This window comes from Podarcis vaucheri, assembly GCF_965113315.1.
Source record: "Podarcis vaucheri genome assembly, chromosome: 10".
Taxonomy (NCBI): domain Eukaryota; kingdom Metazoa; phylum Chordata; class Lepidosauria; order Squamata; family Lacertidae; genus Podarcis; species Podarcis vaucheri.
This window is the reverse complement of record NC_138748.1, coordinates 47,356,088-47,376,488: the sequence shown is the minus strand read 5'-3', so window position 1 is coordinate 47,376,488 and position 20,401 is coordinate 47,356,088. Positions and strand designations below refer to the sequence as shown.

The 20,401-nt window shown below is 39.8% G+C and overlaps 1 protein-coding gene across 17 annotated transcripts in view; it reads right to left on the bottom strand.

Moving 5' to 3' along the window:
* The window catches only part of RBFOX2 (RNA binding fox-1 homolog 2), a gene marked incomplete at its 5' end in the record, with an annotated part of 176,447 nt that overhangs the window by 129,106 nt on the left and 26,940 nt on the right, over nucleotides 1-20,401 (bottom strand). For all 17 annotated transcript variants that reach the window (XR_014224019.1, XR_014224020.1, XR_014224021.1 and 14 more), the window contains one exon: nucleotides 15,024-15,074. Coding sequence is in view for 14 of the 17 variants with exons in the window: in XM_082240257.1 (XP_082096383.1) it covers nucleotides 15,024-15,074 (51 nt within the window). The remainder of the gene's footprint in view (nucleotides 1-15,023; nucleotides 15,075-20,401) is intronic.

Sequence of the window (20,401 nt, the reverse complement as noted above, 5' to 3'; positions counted from 1 at the left end):
CAGCAAACAGAGCTTCTCCACTTCGCTGCTACTGTTTGCAAAATGCAGCAGCTTGGTGGAGGCAAGAGAAGTGACGTGGAGAAATCCTGCCCATGGCTATCACTTGCACTGAGTCCAAGCAGTCCAATGTAGCCTAGTGCAAGGGTCACTCTATCTTTGCATGGGGACTGCCTTAAAACACTTTTCAAAAGCACTGTTTGAAGCAGCTAACACTTCTCTTGTGAGGGAGCAGAGGGAGGTACTTCTGTCCACCCACAGGAGAACGGCGTGAGCCGCTTCACACAGTAGTTTTGAGCAGGATATAATTGCTGCTCATCAGTAGATGAGCAGCGATTAAATCCCGCTGCCTAGATGATGAACCATTAAGAGAAGTATGCTGCTGCTTCCTATTCACTTATAAAAAAACAATCATTGGTACTGTTATTCTAACTAAATTTAGACCTGCACTGGGGTATGAACATACAGGCAACAACCGAATTATGTGCATCCAATTGGCAGCACCATCCGTGCGCAAGAGGAAGCAGGTTTGAGGGAACCTCAAGGTCTTTCATAAGAGGAACATAAGAGACCTTGAGGTTCGCTCAAACTTGCTTCCTCTTGCACACGGATGGTGCTGCCTTGGCCACATAAGGATCCACACTCGAGAGAACTGAAGTTTGCTCTATGTATGAAGGGTATGAGGATTATATTGTTGCACCGCTCCTCACACCTTGCCTCTCTATCCTCCACCCCACAATGGGTGTATGTGTGCAAGCAACAGAGAAATGAGTAACAAAGCTATATATTTTAAAATTTTGTTTCAAGACACACACATCCCCACGTGCTTTTCTGAGCTTGGGCCCAAAGCTTAAATCTAGCTGTCTTCTTAAACTAGTTTGTATCAAAGTTTATTCACAACTGGGGGGAGGGGGGCAACATTGCAGACTTTTGGGCTCTGTGGGGGGGGGGGTGGAATGTACATCTGGCACCGAACAAGTGACAAAGCCCTGCGCCATCTGTAACGTAAATAAAAGCAAACAAAGCAACTACATTTGCAACAATATATGCATGATTATTATTATTTTTAAAAAGGTTCCTTCATCTTTGAAGATTAATGTCTTTCTACGAGGGAAGTTTCCAGCAAAACTTTCATGGAAGAAAAATTAATCCCACTGATAAAAATATGGCCATACAACTGTGAATACACTAGAAGACACAGATAAATAGTGTTACATGTTATAGAGGACAATCTGATAAACCAAAGCAGACTTCATAAATGTTGGGAGAGATGTAAAAAAGTATCCATTTTAGATTTTGCTAGCAATCAGAGTAGCTTGGATTGTAAGTGTAACAAATTTCAGCTTGATAAATGAGTAAGTCAGTGAAGCCAAGTGCCATATATAACAAAACCTCTAACCATGCTTCTTCCACAACATTTGTCATAAGTTCATCCTGTTTCCACTATTATTCCACAACTGCATCAACTGTGAAATGATCTCCAACATGCTACAGTATCCATTACAACCTCTGAATTTAACTTAAGTGGCATTTTACAGAGTGGCATAATAGTAAGAAAGACTGGTGCCTGAGTAAGAATTTGCACAGACCAAAGGGAGGGGAGAAACCCTTTAAAGAAAGGAATATATCTGCCTGCAAAGTTAAATTTCAAACAAACACAACAGGTATTTATCAAATACATAGAACAATGAAGGTATAAGGCTGAATTTTTACAATCAATATAATATATTATTTTATTCAATGAAACGTGCAATTCTGCTCTTGAGAAAGGAAGAAAACAAATTTCAAATGATAGAATAAAAACACAAATCTTTAAAGGCATTGAACTGGTATGAGATTGCAGGATCATTTTTTGTTTGCCAGAAAGAAAAGAAAAGAGGAGAAGATTTACTACAGTCAAGCACTACAGAGAACTGTTCAACTTCAAAACAATTAGGTTTATAGGGCAAGATATAGGGAAAGAGTTGTGCTGGCATTACCGGTAATTAAAAGTAACACAGGTATCCACTAGACACTCATGACACTTGCACAACCACATTCCAACAGCGTAAGTGAAACAGAAGCACTACTTGCAGAAGGGGGTTATATTTTCCAAGTCACAACACATTGATCTTTCAAGCGTTGAGAAACTGAGATATTTTCACAACAGAAATGCTACTTTGATGAAAGATATCCATATCACTCGTTATGAGCAAGGAATTGAACATTTAGCAAGCAAAAAACCTCAAAGGGGCTTTAAGATGTCTAGATGCAGTACACTATCTAAATGTAGAAGTTAAATGGCTCCTTTTAAGGCTTTGTAGAGCAGTAAAGACGTGTGCCCCAAGCTCCTAAGATAAAAGGGTAGGAGATATAACCTGACAGTTACATTTTAGTTTCCCCGTTATAATTTTACAGCTGTCCTCACACACACTCTTGTCAAAAAGCCACACTACAAAGTAATGCAAGCGCAACCTAGGACTTTTTAGGCAACAGAAAGCGGTTCATGACCATAAAGGGCCGAAAAGAGTTCAAACAGTTAAAAACCGTTAAGAACGAAAAAGCTATCTTCTGTGTGGGTGGTGGCAGTGACTAAAGTCACTTCTTTATGATTGGCTGTATTCCTGAAAGGGAAGGTGGAAGCCTACACAGGTCACAAGACCCTCTTTGGTAAATAGCAAAATGGCATCTGCTCAGGTTTTCATTTAGGCTGTCAGATGATTCTGTTCCTTTTACCAAAGGCTTTGGGAGAAAGAGACTTTGACCTTGGTTAGAAAGAAAGCCGTTATCCTCTAATTACATCTTTTTTGCAGCACACAATCCAGCATGCAATTAATATTAGCCACAAAGGAAGAACTTTTCCAATGCCAGAAAATTAGTGCTTTAGACCACAGTCTATGGAATATAAACCCACCCATATCACCCTAACAAGATATTTAATCTGTGGAGCAAAAAATGCATTCCAATTAAAAAGGAACAGCTGATACTTTAAATGAACACAAGTCTTCAACACAGACTTGAGCCATCTGCAATGGAAGAAGATTCCAGCTTCTGTTCCAATGAGCAGCTACCAAACCATTATTACTGCTCTACAGGTAGCTGCCAGAATAGTGGAAAAATCTGGGGAGTTTTTATTGTCTCATTCCTCCTCTGTATTCATCCCAGTGCTAGCAGGAAGGCTGAACTGCTACTCCTTACAGAAAAGCACGAGAATCCCACTGTATCCAGGAATTGTGAAAAGGGGACAGAGCAGAGACGATAAATTGCTCTTTTATGGGGAAAGATTTGGCTTCGCAAGTGTGAAGGAGGGCCAAGTTAAGTCACTGAGTTTTCTAAGAAATTACAGTCAGAATAGAGGAGAAAGAACTTTACAATTTGCTGTCTTTCTCCAATTCCAACTATCTTGGCCTTACTAGGTGGCTCCAAGACAGGAAACTGTTGTTTTTTGTAAATCATTAGCTGCCCAGCACCCCTGAGATATGATGGGTGAGAAACAAACAGAAGTTGTAAATTTCTGTTGTTCTTGCTTTATAATGTTTAGAGTGCCATATGCTCTGCAGTGTATGATGGTAATAGGGAATTTCTTCCCAATGCCTTCTATTTCTTTATCCAAGAGACTGACAAGGAGTCCATTGGTTGCAATTGCGTTAGCTTAACAAGCAAAAGCTGCTAAATCCTAACTGGGATGCTATGGCTGGCTAGAATATTTTAGATAAACTGAGATGGTATTCAGTGTGGGGATTCCCAGTTCCAAAGCCAGACAACTAAGCACAAAACTACCTTCGTGGCTTTAGGGACAGCTGACATTGTCATCTTAGGATAGTGTTCTATTCCTTATGGACCTGAACAACCCAGATAATGCTGAGTATTTTTTTAAAAAAAAACTTTCCCAAAGAGATGGATGAAACTAATTTAAAAGAGAAAGTCTGGAGTGTGTGTGTTGTGCATACTGCAGAAGCGAAAGGAGAAAGAATGTTAAAAGAGTTACATTTATTGTTTTAAAAAATATTTACATGAACGTTACCACAATTATCATTTCTATTTTCCTTGCTGTTTCTATGTCTTTGGATTTCAAAAGCATTTTATATTTTACTGTCAACATTACTATCTTTGGACCATATTCTCCTGTCTTCATGAAGCACATGAACTATACAATTTTTAAAAGCCAAGATTCAGAGGACTGGATATTTCCCTTGGATATTCTATTAGACAAAGATAAGACAGGAGGCTACAGGACATCTGTCATGAAGACATCACTCTGTCCTCCCAACTGCCAGGCACCTGGACAAACACATGTCAGCTACAAGATTCCTTCATTAATATAACTTTGTCATTTCCAATGGAAGACTGTAGGCTTACTCATCCCAAAGAGTATTACTGCTGCAATTTAGATTCAAACAACTGTTTTAAGATTGCTGAAAGACTTGTTTCAAAAACAATTTATGTTCTCCAACCACTGTTCATATGAATAGCACATATGGGTTGGATCAAGGGAAGAGAGGGAGGAATACTTCCCGCATTACAGTCCCCTATGCACCCTGTGAGGGTTGACAGACCCCCTGGAATGGCATAAGGTAGGGCATGGGAGAACTGAAGTAGATCTGGGAAACTGGATTTGGAAGGGCTACTTTGCATGAACAGTAACGCATTTCTATTCACAGAGATATTTCTAGATCAGTGGTTCCCAACCTTTTTTTTGGGCCATGTCCCACCTAAGCATCCAAGTGAAGTGGGTATACTTGCATCCTTAATTTACAGAAAACGCAACTATACATGCAGCTATTGTAACAGAAACTAGTTTTGGCTTTCTTCAGATGCTGCCTAAAGCACTTTTTAAAAAAAAATCACCAGAAATGTTACGTGGTATAATGGGGAGGATTAATATGTATTTAGGCAATGATAAATCCACAATAATGTTTCCAAGTCATCATCTCTGCACAAGATACAAAAGAGCCTGTTGCACCTTTTCCTCTCATTTTAGGAAAGTAGCATTTTGCAATGTTTCACTATACAAGCTTTCCCCCCTCATATTTCCCACAGGTAAGACTCATTTTACTCAGTACTCCACCAAACCCCCACTCTTTCTTTCTGTATGAACTCAAAACACATTTACTAGGCTACCTAATTTTAGTGCCTATTCCCAAATTCAGCTGCTACCCTATCACATAGGGACGCGGGTGGCGCTGTGGTCTAAACCACAGAGCCTAGGGCTTGTCAATCAGGTCGGCAGTTCGAATTCCTGCGACAGGGTGAGCTCCCATTGCTCGGTCCCTGCTCCTGCCCACCTAGCAGTTCGAAAGCACGTCAAAGTGCAAGTAGATAAATAGGTACTGCTCTTGTGGGAAGGTAAACGGCGTTTCCGTGCACTGCTCTGGTTCGCCAGAAGCGGCTTAGTCATGCTGGCCACATGACCCGGAAGCTGTCTGTGGACAAACGGCTTATAGAGTGAGATGAGAGCCGCAACCCCAGAGTTGTTCGTGACTGGACCTAATGGTCAGGAGCACCTTTTCCTTTACCCTATCACATAAGCAGCCACCCAATGTTATTAGCATATTCCTGCCCTCCACCAATAGCCAAGACATACTATTGCAGAACAGAAATAACACTATTGTCTTTACCACTGTGCACAATCCTTGTTTCCCCCTCATGAATCCTTGTAGACGACTATTTTAGAACTGAGTCTGTTTCCAGCAGACCCTGTGCAGTTCCTGTGCAATGAGTGCCCTCTCATGGCAAAGAGTAGTCACAACCACAAATATTGCTCTGGACATGTGGCAAATAGAAGTCCATTCACAACAGAATGCATCTACATTTTTCCAAACATTAAAGAGACATGGGATCAAGGTGCTTTCTTTTTACTTCCCAAAACGTAGGCCAGCTAGGAACTAAGAGGTTTTAAAACTGAAAACTTAGCCACTACTGTGTCCTTAATCAATTGCACGGTTCATGGTGTAGCAATAAAACTGCTGGCACATTTGCAAAGCTAAGCAGGGTTCAGTATGGTTTCCTATTTAATGGGGGACTGTGTGTTGAGGTTTCTGCGTTGCAGGGGGTTGGATTAGATGACCATCGGGGTCCCTTCCAACTCTACAATTCTATGAGTCTTTTTGTATCTAGAAATGTACAGTCATATGGAGAGTTCAGTATGTTTTAAATTCTTGCAGTAAATGAATGGTTTTCCAACCAAGTAAAAGGAACAATATAGGAAGACAAAACAAGCATAATGAACACTGGGAGCACTGGCTAAGCCTGAGGAGCCTGATTTATATCTACCTGCAATTTCCTAACTATTAAGAATACCAAATATGAACATCTGAACCAGAGACATGAAACTGGCAGTCTCTTTGTTTTCTTAAAAATATATATACAGTGGTACCTTGGTTCGTGAACGTAATCCATTCCGGGAGTCCATTTGACTCCCGAAACCATTCGAAAAACAAGGAACAGCTTCCGATTGGCTACAGGAGCTTCCTGCACTCAAGTGGAAGCTGCGTTGGACGTTCGGCTTCCGAAAAACGTTCTCAAACCGCAACACCTACTTCCGGGTTTGCGGCATACGGGAGCCAATTTGTTCGACAACTAAGCTGTTCGAGAACCAAGGTACCACTGTTATTTTCATTTATTAATTGCTTCTATGAAGCACCTTAAAGTAATTTCAGAATTTGATAAAACTTACGGTATATGGAACAACTGAATATATAAAAACAATTTTAAATCCAACGCACATACCAACTTTTCTTGCGGAAAGGCTGTAGAGCAGCTGATTTGCAGGTTCCAGGTTCAGTCCCTGGGTTGGAAGGGTTGGAAGAACTACCTGAGACCCTGGAGAGCTTCTGCCAGTGTAGGCAGTTCTGAACTTGATGAACCAAGAATATGATCTGGTATACTGCTGCTTTCTATGTACCTATAAATTTGTTGTGTATCATGCATACATAAGGTTCCTCCAATAGAGGGTATTCAATTCCGTTAACAACAAAAGGTCAAGAGGTATCACCTAGCAGAATTTGCAATTTACGAGAATAAGCACCACATACAAAATTTGTAAGGCAACGCATGTGGCATGGACAGAACTAAATAAATCTGGAGAGCATCTGCCCAAGTTCTATTCTTGCCATTGCTAACCATTCATAGTGAGACCAAAGGTACCCTCTTTGCAAAAATGACAAAAGACAACTTTGAGATTTTAGCAAACTTCAGAGACAGAAAAGACCCAGAAATGTGGTTACTCAAACAGTTTTTAATACATCCTCCAATATAGACATTCTCTAGCTTTTAAATCAAGTAGGGCCTTAAAACAAACTAAGCTATTGAAAATCAAGTTCCATATAGTTTCTCTTCCTAGGAAAATGTTTATGACCAACTACCTTGTACAGTACTAGTAATTTTAAAGTTCTTATGAATCAGTCATGAATACATACAATTCTCTGCTTAATATAACTGGAGGCTTGAATTGTATTTTCATCTATTAAGAGTGTATTTTCAAACCACAATGAGAATTTAACTTTATTACACTTGGCTCTTTTGTTTACAAGTCAGAAGGGAATATTTTTTTCCTCCTCCAGGTAATTTTTATGGTAGTATTTCTGCAATACTAGTATAGATTGCAATGTCCCAAGGGCCATTACATGAGTGATTCTCAACCTGCTTGTTATCTTAAAAAATGTAGCCAATAACCTGCCTCTCAGAATGGTTGTGAATATGCTATTTTAGATATTTTGGAAATGGATGAAATTAGGATATTAAGATGGAAGGAAAATATGACTCTGCAGAGAGAATGAAGTAGGTTGGTTAGGCTGGATTTCATTTGAGTAGAAGAAACTACAGTAGGGAAGAGAACAGTGTTGCATAATTGCTACATTATTTGAGATCATTTGGTCTCTTGGACTTATGGGTTGGGGACATTTAAAAGCCATGCAGAAGTCATCCTGGGATGGAAAAGGATATAAATTCAGATAAATAACTATTTGTTCATGACATTTATATCCTGTCTTTCCATAAAAATGACCAAGGTGCCTAACTATAAACTCTAATAAAAAAATAAATAAGCACCTTCGAAATAAACCAAAAGGAAAATAGTTGATGGCAGATAAAAAATGAAAAGGTGGTAGCCAGTTAAAACATAATTTAGTTCAGACTGAAATACAGAGCAGCAGAGAAAAACCAATAATCTTAGTGCCCAAAAGCCTGTTTAAATAAAAGACATTTTTACAGTTTAAAATGCTGCACTTTATTGTGAGTGGCAAAATGTCATTATTAACTCACAGCCACCATCACAAATAGTAATGCCAAGTCATTTAAATATTTTTGAAATACTGTCAATGTTCCTCTTTTAACTTCTCTGAATGTGCAAACAAGGGAGCTTTTTAAAGATAGATGATAGATAGATAGATAGATAGATAGATAGATAGATAGATAGATATAGATAGATGATACATAGATAGATATAGATACTGTATATTACATTAATTTAAATTAAATTTGGAACTCCCTGACTGTTGACATCAGGCTGACACCTTCCATTTGATTTTCTAGAGCTTTTGTAAGACATCCAGAATGTTCTATGTGCCTTACCTATTTTTTAGCTACCCTTGATTTTAATCATAATTGATTTTTTTAAAAAACCCACTTTTGCCAATTTTGGGGCGTCTGGGAGCATGCTTGGAATTTTGAGGTGTGAAAGAAGCCAGTCACAAAATGGCTGTTGCCATGGATGTGATTTAACATAAAATGGCTACCTCCAAAAAGGCAGTAAAATGAATGAGATGGGAACATAAAACAGTTCAAAAATATGGGGGGAGGGGGGTTGATCCTTTTCTTTTATGGAGGAGGGGGGACACTGTTAAGTATTGGTTGTTATGTTATCTGTTGCTGATGTGCTGCCATAGATTACAGCTGGAAAACAAAAGATAATCAAACCCAGGGATAATTTTGAATTACAACAGCAGCCATGCAAAGACATGACTGGCTGGTTAGTAGTTCTATCTTATTTTATTCACTATCTTTGTGGAATGGAAAGGATCAGAAATATAAGGAAAAATACACAGAAAATACATTAAAAACTTATCAGAGCAATAGTTGAACAATACTGCCCCAGACTAGTGTGATGTTGGAGGGTCAATGTAATCTACAGGCTTCTCTAAATTAGATGAGTTTGAGGACAGGATAATAAGGTTTCTGCTGTTGCTCTTCCCTCCCCAAGCATCCTTGGAAACAATCCCTGCTGTTGGCCAATGTTAACACAACGTTCCTCTCAAACGCCCCTCCCCGAAACAACTTCAGATCAGGGGAAAGGTTGTATTAATAATGATGGTGCCTCTGCACTGGTTTGGTTCCCCCCAAAACAGCTTTGAAACAATCCCTGCTGTAAGGCACAGAGCAGAAATGAAAGGATTGCCATAACTTCCCCCGCCCATGCAACCCCCCCCACCAATATTCAACTGAGGCCCTTGTCAGCAGGCAACAAAACAAACACAGCGGCGATAGGAAGATCCCCATGTTTCTTCCCTCACCACCCCCATTTCAAAAAAAATTTCAAGCAGCTGCCTGTCAACTTTCCCAAATAGCCAGCAGGCAGCAAAACAAGTGATATGTGATTCCTGTGCTTCTTCCCTCACTTCAATTGACACATGTGGGGTTGTTGTTTTTTTAAAAAGGACCTCTCAAGTTGCTGCCTGACAACTGCTCCATGTGGCTGGCAGGCAGCAAAACAACAAGTAAGAGAAGCAAATGCGTGTGTTGAAAGACTAGAAAATAAGAGAAAAGCAGAAAAGCGAGAGAAACAACAGCTCTTTATGACCCCACGGATTCCTATTGCCTGGTGTCCAAACAACTCTTTTATCAACTGCATCTCTGACTCATTCAGTGGCTGAAAACTCTGACAGGTAGGAGCAGAGGCACTGGCTCCTTTCCCAGATATTAACTTTGAAGGGTGCCTGCACATTTTGCTTCATAACTTTCTAGGACGGCTAGATAATTGCTTTTTAAAAAATGAAAGCGCCAAGTTCTGGGGTCCCTGGTGGTAACACAGTTGAAGGCCTTTAAAAAAATAAATAAAATGGCCGCACAAACCTGACCAACAATGCATATAAGTTTTGCTCAAAATTAATTTACCTTGGGGGGAAATATGGGCACGTATGTTTCCCAAACCTATACTTGCACTTGAAAAAGCAAGTAAATCTGGTATGATATATGCTATTCCTGATAAGCTTCCTGCTGCAAAAGAAAGACAGGGAGCTCTGAAAAAACATAACTACCTTAATTCACATTTTCATCTAATACAGAGCTAATTTAAGATAGCTCGGTCTGCTGCACTCCACCCACATGGCACAAGACCTAGTGATAGATTACATATGGCTATCTATATCCCATCAGATCTCTCCTGTGGCTACTGAGAACTTGCTATCATATTAGAAGCTCCCAATGAGATTAGTTAAAAGCTTTGAAACCTTGTTAATGAAAGCCAAGACTGAAATGAATCCACATAAGAGTCAAGCGAGACTAAATGCACCTCAAGGCCAGTCAAACATCGGACCCGTAAAAGACATGAAAAATATTTCTGTATAAAGTGGATCAACTTGAAAAGTGACATTTAAAAGTGAAGTTACTTCTGCAGTATGTAAGGCTGATACAGATAAAATGTCTCTGTTCTTATTGTGTGGTGTCGCTCTCAGCTCTTATGTTTTTAGCTCTTAAGAGAAGTTTTTAACTCTGCATATGACAAGGTGAATTTGAATGTAGTTACAGTACTAGCTTTTTAAACCATGTCCTGTGCTGGATTCTGTTGTGGCATTTTTTATAATATTACATACGTTGTTACCTTTTATCATTGTAATTCCAGCTATCATGCTTTCAGCTTCCATTGTACATTGTCCAGATAGCCAGGTAATGGGGTGATTAATAAAGAGTAACAATAGGATATTAAATTAATATTAAAGGACCTGGGAGACTAGAACAAAACAGAAAAGTCCTTGCTCTCAATGTAGGGTATTAGGCAAGTCTCTCTAGTGAGAGAATTTCATAATCAGGAAGCCACCATTATTATTATTATTATTATTATTATTATTATTATTATTATTATTATTATTATTTCTATACCACTTTATGTTCTTCAGGAAAAAATCTCAAAAGTGGTTTTGAAACATCAAATACAACATTCCAAAATAAAACATTACATAAAGTATTAATGAGAAAGAGCTAAAAAAAACCCCAGAGCCTCCATGTTCAGAGGCATGAGAGCCCTGTTTTCCATATGATGAGAGAAATGACAGAATAGAATCTCTTTTTCCTATCCCTGTGTCTGGGAACAGCTGAAAACAGGATACTGGGAACAGATGGACTTTTGGTTTCATTCAGACAGACAGACAATTCTTGAGCTCTTATATTCATCTGCTACTCAAGAGTTCCTATTGTTCTCTTACATAGCATTTACTACATGCAGTTATATCTTAGCATAAGATTATTCAGTACATTTCTAAATACTTCTTAGGCTGTCGTAAGTGAACACCTGGCATGTAACTATAATAGTTTTCAACTTTCTTACTTGGAGTCACTCTTCACACACATTATTCATCAAACTACAGTTTTAACTACAAGTCTTCAGTTCTGCTTCTTGGATCATATACATGGAACAGACTCAGAATCCCCATGATACTGGGAAACCAGACATTTGCTTATGGTAGTAAGATTCCAGAGCAGACTTCAAAAGTTGATATACTGTTTAAAGGTCTTCTATACAATAAAACAGTTAGTTGTTGGGGTTTTTTAACCATACCTTTTCAAGTCACAATTTGTCAGTATGACTCCCAGAATTTGCCTGTTATAACATGGGGAGATACAGCTCTACCCAATATACAACAGCAACATTAATCAGAGTGAAAATAAGGTGCACTGGTTGTGGACACACTATTTTCCAATAACTGGCTGTATCTGAGAGAACCTTTGATCATGGAAATGTTATTCTCCAAGCTACAACCATTCTTTGAATGAATGAATGAATGAATGAATGAATGAATATTTATTTGTGTCAGTCATCAGCCATAGCAATAAAACAACAATACAATATACAAAGAATAGAAATAAAAAGTCAATTATATAAAATACATTTTAGGGTTTTGAATCAATAGTCAAATAGTGGATCTTATTCTAATTGCCCCAGCTAAAAACCTTGCAACCTGTGCTGTCACCTGCTCATCTTGATCTGCCAAGAGAAAGGACACTGTGCCAGTGGTCGGGCGACCCGGAATGGACAATAAAAGATTATAACGGATGTATAAGTTAACATTGTTAACACCCAAACGTGCGTTGAAGTCTCCTCCAATGATAAGCAGTGCTGCAGGATAAGAGGATTCGAGGAATTCTAAACAGCTCTCTAATTCTGTCCAAATACATTTATCGTGGATTTTTTTTTTTGACAGGGTGGTATATACACGTTAATCAGCATTAGACAAGCTCTCCGTACTTTGACCATTCTTTCTGTTCATTACTACTCACTTGACTATGAATACACTCCTGCCATTAGAGTAATAATACCAGTCACTAAGTAGTTGTGCTTTGTCCCTCACCTACAAACTATATGATTTAGTTAGTATTTTAATGTCACATTTGTTGGAGTTTGGTAAAGATACAGCAGCATTTTTGTAAAAAGAAACCATCTGGTAAGCCTGCTGGTTGAAAGGATTAATAAATTTTTAAGGTTTATTATTCAAGGCAAACCAAGCCATTTTAATACAGTGGTACCTCGGGTTAAGAACTTAATTCGTTCTGGAGGTCTGTTCTTAACCTGAAACCGTTCTTAACCTGAAGCACCACTTTAGCTAATGGAGCCTCCCGCTGCTGCCGCGCCGCCGGAGCACAATTTATGTTCTCATCCTGAAGCAAAGTTCTTAACCCGAGGTACTATTTCTGGGTTAGTGGAGTCTGTAGCCTGAAGCGTATGTAACCTGAAGCATATGTAACCCAAAGTATAGGTTTTACATAGAGCTAATGTGGAGCCAGGAAGTTAACACAAACACATTTTATCTCATACTGACTAAACTTGGAGAAGAAGCAGGAAGGAAGTAAACCCTGAGTAAACAATCTATTTATCAACAGGTAGTTAAGGAGGAATCAGCAAGGAGTAAAATGATGTAGTTATTCAGCTGGGTAGATGGCTTTTTTTAAAGAAGAACAGGCTGCCTTTCTATCAACCCTCACTGGTTCAGGTAGTCTATTTCAAGTGCTGTGGCTTTACTCTCAACAACACTGACACTTCCTTCACCATTTTTTTAAATCCTGTCCCCCATCTTTCACCATTCTTTTTTATTTTTTACCCTTTCCTACAGCCATGTGTCACATTTAGTCTCTAATATAAGCCTGAGGGTTATGTGAAAAGCATCTAAAATTTTTAGGAGTAAGTACTGGCAGAAAGCTCCAAGTTCTCTTATTTACCATAAATTTAAAAATGCATTTTACATAGAAAAGCTAGTGTTATAGCAGCCATCAGTGAAAAGCGGGCATGAACGGCTTAACAAATGGGATTTTACTTTTGTGTCACCACTGTCATCTTCCAGATGACTCAGAACAATAATGCAATAACTTTAAAGCTCCAGGGAGTCTCAGTGGCTAGCCACCTAGTGCTTCCAAGCTCTTGCTTCCCTTGCCTAGCCCCATCCTGCAGACATGCAAGAAAGCATTCCCATCATCATAGTGATGGGCATCACCATTTCCTGTCTTTATGTGCTGGTTGTCTTAAGCTGTTGCCTTGGCAATGGGAGCAAATCACAATGACAGCAGCATTCTTTCCTATCATTTTCATAGGAATTGCTTGCTTACGATCCTCAATATGGTATTCTTCCAGGTGGCCCTATAGGACATTCTTTGTTCATAGAAGCGCATAGAAGCGCTATCAAGAGTGCCTCCTTCTGCTGCAGGGTCCAAATATTTCAGCTCTATGAACTCAGTGTCCTTTTTCTAGAGGTTAATCTGAAGTCCCATGCCTGGGATGGCCTCTAAGCCATTTGTCATGTTTCAAGAGGTCTTCTCTGATACAACAGGCAGTATCAAAATCTATATAAGCTAAGTTATATAGGTTACCAATCAATCACTGGAAAGTTACCAATCAATCACTGGAAAGTTGCTGCTGCACCTGAACAGCATCAGAGAGTCTCTTGGGTTAATCAAAGGCAGTCTTTCCACATTCTTGAGGTGTCAGGGGAATTTGTTGAATGCTACGCTCTGGGAATGTGAGGAACTGAAAGCCTCCTGTGAATTCAATGTGGCATCAAATCTCACAAGTCAATTCACAACTGAAAATCAATGCATAATTGTTTGATGCAATCCAGGTTGGGCACCAGCATATTTCATGGACAGGTTCACCTGAAATTCTTGCTGTTGCTGGACTAGAATACACAGTAACTTGTCCTGATGTTCAATCAGCCATAGGCCAAATGATGATATTCCATAAACATGATGGGTTACCTTTTGGCCAAAGAAAATGATCCATCATGTTAATCAAGGAAGAAACACCAGAGCCTCAGCTAGAGGGAAGGAGCTTCATTTATCACCAGCATCCCATCTCTACACTAGGATCCTCTACAGCTGCCCTAGGAGCTCCAGAAAGACTCCTTGTTGAGCAGCCACTTACTCCATTCTCACTCATTCTTGGGCAGCTACTGGAGCCTCTTGTTCCACTTCACCTTCTTGCAAGGCTACCCCATCTCACAACCAAGCGGAAATACATCCCCCTTGCCATAGCACAGTTACTTACTTCCACATTCATGGTCACAGTTTCTCATGTCATCATTATCCCAGCAATAGCATTGGTAGCTGTCTTCTCTCCTGTTCTCTAGTCAGCAAAGAAGTACATTCTGCTATGGTGTACTTTCAGAAGCCCAGAAAGGACATGGGTTCAGAGACCTGATCCATGTGAAGGAAAAGCTAGCCATTCCCTTTTTCCTCCTATGGAGCTACTGTCCACCCCTTGGAATATTAAAATCGCAAACCCTGACAAAATACTCTTTATATAGGGATAGCAAGCAACAGTGTTGAAGGGGAACAAAAGTAACTCTTACCTGACTGTCTCTTCCTGGATACCCATGATAACTGGCAGTCAGAGGCTCATTCTGCAAAAAAGCAGATATTATCCATTTTGATAAAACGTAGGAAAAGAGAGGCTATTTATTAAGAAAAAAAGAAGAAAAAGCCTATAATAATATAGAAAGGGAACAGATAAATAACACTTTGCCTCTATAGCAGCATATGCACATGTCTTCATGACAATGTCAAGTGATGTCTGGCAGTTTCAAGAACAAAAATTCATACTGCATTTTAGACAGTTGGGAGACAGCAAAAACCTTCACCTTACTTAGGCAAGAAGGAGAAAAGTGGGCATTTAAAGGCTATCACTTAAAATATGATAAGTCTAAGAGAAAATGGGTCGTCCCCCCCATTAAAAATGGGTTCTACATGATTTCCAATCTCCTTGCCTACTTCTGCTGTAACACTAATTGAATCTCACACTCTATGGGGAAAGGGGGAAGTTCCTGGCAGCAGTGGTGTTTCCCCAGGAAGTCTCTGGTGCTGCCAATTTTACAGGTCAGCAACTTGCTGGTGTCTCTTGTTGAATAATTATTCTCTACAGGAATTGCTATTGTGGGAAACGAAAGGAAACAGGGTGAGAAACTGTTAGAAAGAGTTAAACTCCTAGGAGGGCAGCAGAACAATCCTTTTATACCTAGTACAGAGAAAATCCCTGTCAGTCAGTAGGGGATCCCAAAAGGAAAAAGGAAGCAGAAGGGCAGCCCAAAGCAAAACCCACTCCACTGCACACACTCAAGGAAACTTTCACAGAGGGAAAGCAGAGGAAATGGCAACATTAACCATTTGAACATGTAATTCTCCTTGCTCTTCAGGGGCAAAGAAACACACCACACACAGCGAACAGCAGAAACAGGTTGCCTTCCAACAACAGTCACACAGCCTAGCAAGACAATGCCACAGTTAACTTCAATTCCCTCCTGGCTCACTTCTGCCAAAGCTGAATTGTATTTCAACCGCTGTTACAAGCATACAAGCAGCCATTTACAGAGGAATTCAGTTAGAATGAAATCAGACTGCCATGGGATATTTAGTTGTTTTCTTTACTGCTAAAGGGCATTTCTATTTATTTGATCTCTCCTATATAAAAGGGAGAGAAACAAGGGCACAGAGATTTAAAGTTTGCTACATGCAAGATTTTACATTGACTGCACTAATCATTCCCACACGGTTTTTCAACATTCGCTAAAATCTTACTTTTAATATACAACAATATTAAATTATATAAAATGTCATGAAAGATACAGCATAAACCTATGCTCATAAATTCACTATGCTTAGTGAAAAGCTTCACACTGTTCTACATCGAGTTCTGTTTCATATAATTAAAAGGCGACCAGAGTCTACTCCACTTGTCTTTGCTTTATTTTCCTTTTCTTAATCAATCCATTTCTGTTACTTTTTATATTGTAGCAACATACTGTCCTTCATTATATACCTGTTCAGCTGGAGATGTAAGCATGCCATTAAGCTGCAATCACCATTTTGGCTGTAGTTACCAAGAGTCCAACTAAATTACAGTAGCCTTTGGGTCAGAGGTTTTCTACCCCTGCTCTATGGGGTCAGGGATAACCTAATTTTAGGAGTCTGATGACCTCCTGGTTAGATTGCTGCCTTGAGGGGGCCACCAGGTGGTGCATTGGAAGATGGCTGACAATAACATCTCTCTGACCCATACGAGGTAATTAAGAGGCTGCTATGGGAAGTATGCAGTCTTCCTACCCCCCCCCCAGGAGATGGGGGGGCTGCCTTGCCAGCGGTGTCCACAATGCACCCCCTGAGCGAGAGATGGGGGTGCCGGTCACTTGGCACGAGCCCTCGATGAAGTCAGATCTTCCTGATGCCGATTCCAATCAGCGCGTGCTGGTTAGCTTCAGCTCAGAATTATAATTGGAAACATACGATTGGAATGAAGCTGAAGCACATACATCAAGTAACGCTCGAGAGATAAGACTGCTGATTAATGGATCTCTGTGACCGGGAGTGACGGACGGATAAGTAAATCTTCTGATGAATCACCATTAAGAGACTGTATGTTTGGAATGAAGGGGGGGTGGAGGAAAAAAACCTTTTTTCTTTGCACGATGTGATATTAATAACCCTCCACCCCAGATAGAAACAAGAGCGTTGCGTTTTACTAATCACAAGCAGGAATTCAAGAACTGTGTGTGATGGATTATAGCTGGAGAGAGGATTGGTGAACGGTGAGAACGGAAGAAAATTTTATGACGCAGTTAAAAAATGGCATCTCGCCAAGACAGGCTTGCCGGAGAAAGGAGGACAGGGGGAGGAGAATCAGGACCATTGGAATGAGAAGGAATGTTGGAATGCAATCTTGACCTGACAGAGCCTCCTGATATACTTGGTAAGTCTGAGAAAAGTAAAGGACAGACCGAAGATTAATTTTTTTATGGAAGCGTTGAACAGCGGCTGTCCCGGAGCGATATGATCTTTGGAGAGTACAAAACCCACACAGAGGATGCCTGTTTTCAATCTGCTTGTGAAAATTATCAGAGATCGTAAAGAAAGGAATATACGATAACAACAAGAAGATGAAGAAAGTAATAAAGGACTATGTGGATTGAACTGGATAGAACTGTTTAATTAAAGCAGCAATATAAGTGATGTTTGGATTCGTTCGGAGCTTTGGACTCGTTCGAGCTTGATGTATGGGTACCCCCAACAAAATTTAAAATTCGGCTGTATAATTTGGAACTAATGGATAATGTGATGTGATTGGCCTGTTAATAAAAATTATTTTTTTAAAAAATAATAATAGATTGCTGCCTTTGAAGATGGTTCTGAACGTGCAGCCAATTCAGAATGCAACAGCCAGATTGATAATGGCAATCAGGAAATCTGACTACATGGTACCCATTCTGGCTACATGGTACCCATTCTGGCTGTCTATGTGTTTCTAGGCCCAATTCTAAGTGCTAGATTTAAACTAATGAGCTTAACATTCCTCAGGACCCCAATACCTGACAGAAGAGCTTGTCATGAACCTATAAATACCCTACAATCAGCACCTGGTGCCCTCCTCTGAGTAGTTCTTCCAAAAAAGTTTCGGAGCATAGTAACGAGACAGGAAACAGTGGGCCCCATTTATGGAATGCTCTTCCCAGTGAGGTTTGCACTGCTATGTTTTCAGTTATGGGGTAAGACCTTCCTCTGCTCCCAGATTTTTTGATGGAACATTTTTGATGGATCCATTTTATGGGCATTTTGTTAATTGGTTCTGTTGCCAGTGATTACTCAGCTATATTTATGGGGCGGAATGGTTTCAGTATTATTATGGGGAATTGTTGTTTGGATATTGTTTGGTTTTTAATGTTTTGTAAATCAACTTCATCTCAGGTTTTTTTAGATGCCCTTTTCGTAACAAAACAAACAAGAAGATTGTATCTTAATGATTACATTCATTTTATTGTCCACCCAATCCCTAGAGGCCCAGTTGACACAATTCATTAGCAGTTTTATATTATTTGTGAGCCATGTACACACAGAAGTAAATAGTCAAACACGCTCTGTCATTACTCTACAATAGTGAAACCCTTTTCACAGAGTAGTTTAGCAAATATCAAGAATTTCCTGAAATTCTTTAAAGCATAGGTTTCTACTGGGTGGGATTTTGGTGAGAAGGATAAATAGTGTCCTGAATGGTATTACCACACAACAATTTATCCCTTGCCTGATATTTAATTTTGGTACCTCACCGAACCACTGACATTCATCAGCAGGCATAGGCAAACTCGGCCCTCCAGATATTTTGAGACTACAATTCCCATCATCCCTGAGCACTGGTCCTGCTAGCTAGGGATGATGGGCCTATGCCTGTTCATCAGCATTGAACAAACATTACCTCTAGAATCTATAAACTGTAAACAGGGCTGCTCCAAAGGCATTGATGCCCACCAAGTCGCAATGAATGCCATCTCTATAGGGTAAACTTAAACTACCCGGTCAAATTAGAGCTCCACTAAGTACAGTAAGTGCTTTGTAAATTACATTCCAGCTACCATCTCACTTGCTCAGCAGGGTGGGTTTTTGGGGTTTTGGAATGTACATTTTTATTTGTAAAAGAGACAATAAGTGCTAAAGTTCCATTGGAAGAGTCCCAAACCTTGTCATGCCCATTTTATTCAGCTCTTTTGAGACTCATGTATCCAACACCATTAATTGTGGTGGAAAAAGCTTTGCTTCCTCTCAGATACTTCTGGGAGAGGCCTCTGAAGAGAGAGTGCAATTGCATGATAAAATGTTATTCCAAAAGACATTTCTTTAAAAATGGCAAGGATAGGGAGAAGACTGCAGCTGCTTTTTTGCTGGGCTGGCTGCCCCTTGCACTTCACTGGGTGCTGCTTCCTAAGGCCCCATAACTCCAAGGGATTATATCACGGGATACAGGGCTGCAGTAGAAAGAGGAAGCTGAAAAGCCTCCATGCCGCAGTTCCCAGCCTCTGTCTCAAAAAGAAGGAAGCGAGCTTATATTCTCTGTTCACAATATTCATACAATATTGCTTCAGGATACAATTGTTACTTTTCAGAAATATATGCAATTTCCTCCATGATTAACTGAACTTGCTTTATTTCAGGCAAACAAACCAGTAGTGAACAGGGATCTGATGACATCACTCCCTCTTCCTTCCTGGAATTCTAAACTATGCTGCTATTGCACAAAGTTCTAATCCCCATGGCAACCCCAGCTCCTCCCTTCAGGGGAAAGGGGGGGGGAGCCCAAAGAGCAGTATACAAGGCTTCTCAGTCTCCTTGAAAGTTATTCTTCTAAACAGTAACAGAGCTAAATTTAGACACTTTTGAGTATGGAATCTTAAAAAACAATGAAATATGTTTCCAAGTAAATAAATCTAAATCAACAACCTCATGACATCCTTTTCTGGATCAGATGAACATGCAAAAGAATCAGTGTGACCACCTCCTAGCTCTTGTCCACACCCATTTCTCAGCATGGTTTTGTATAAATATACAGAGAGAACTCTCACACACACTTCTCCTGCCCCCGCTCTCCAGCTTCAGGAAACCGGGACATTTCTTCCCAGTTTGTCTGAAGATTGCCATGAAAATAAGGTATTTTGCTACAAAGCACACATTTGGTGGCAATTTTAAACGGGCTTCTTTAGAGCAGCTGTATCTATACTGGTTAAACTTTCATCTGTTGTATAGAACTGATGTGTTCCCAGCCTAGGAAAATATAGTGCACACAACACACCAATATATTTCCAATCCAATACCGAAGTAGAAGGATTTGTGTTAATTTTCTTTATAAGACAGGCCACACTGTGTTTTAGGATTCCAAATCAATCATATGGATGCCCTAAAAACTAAAACAAAT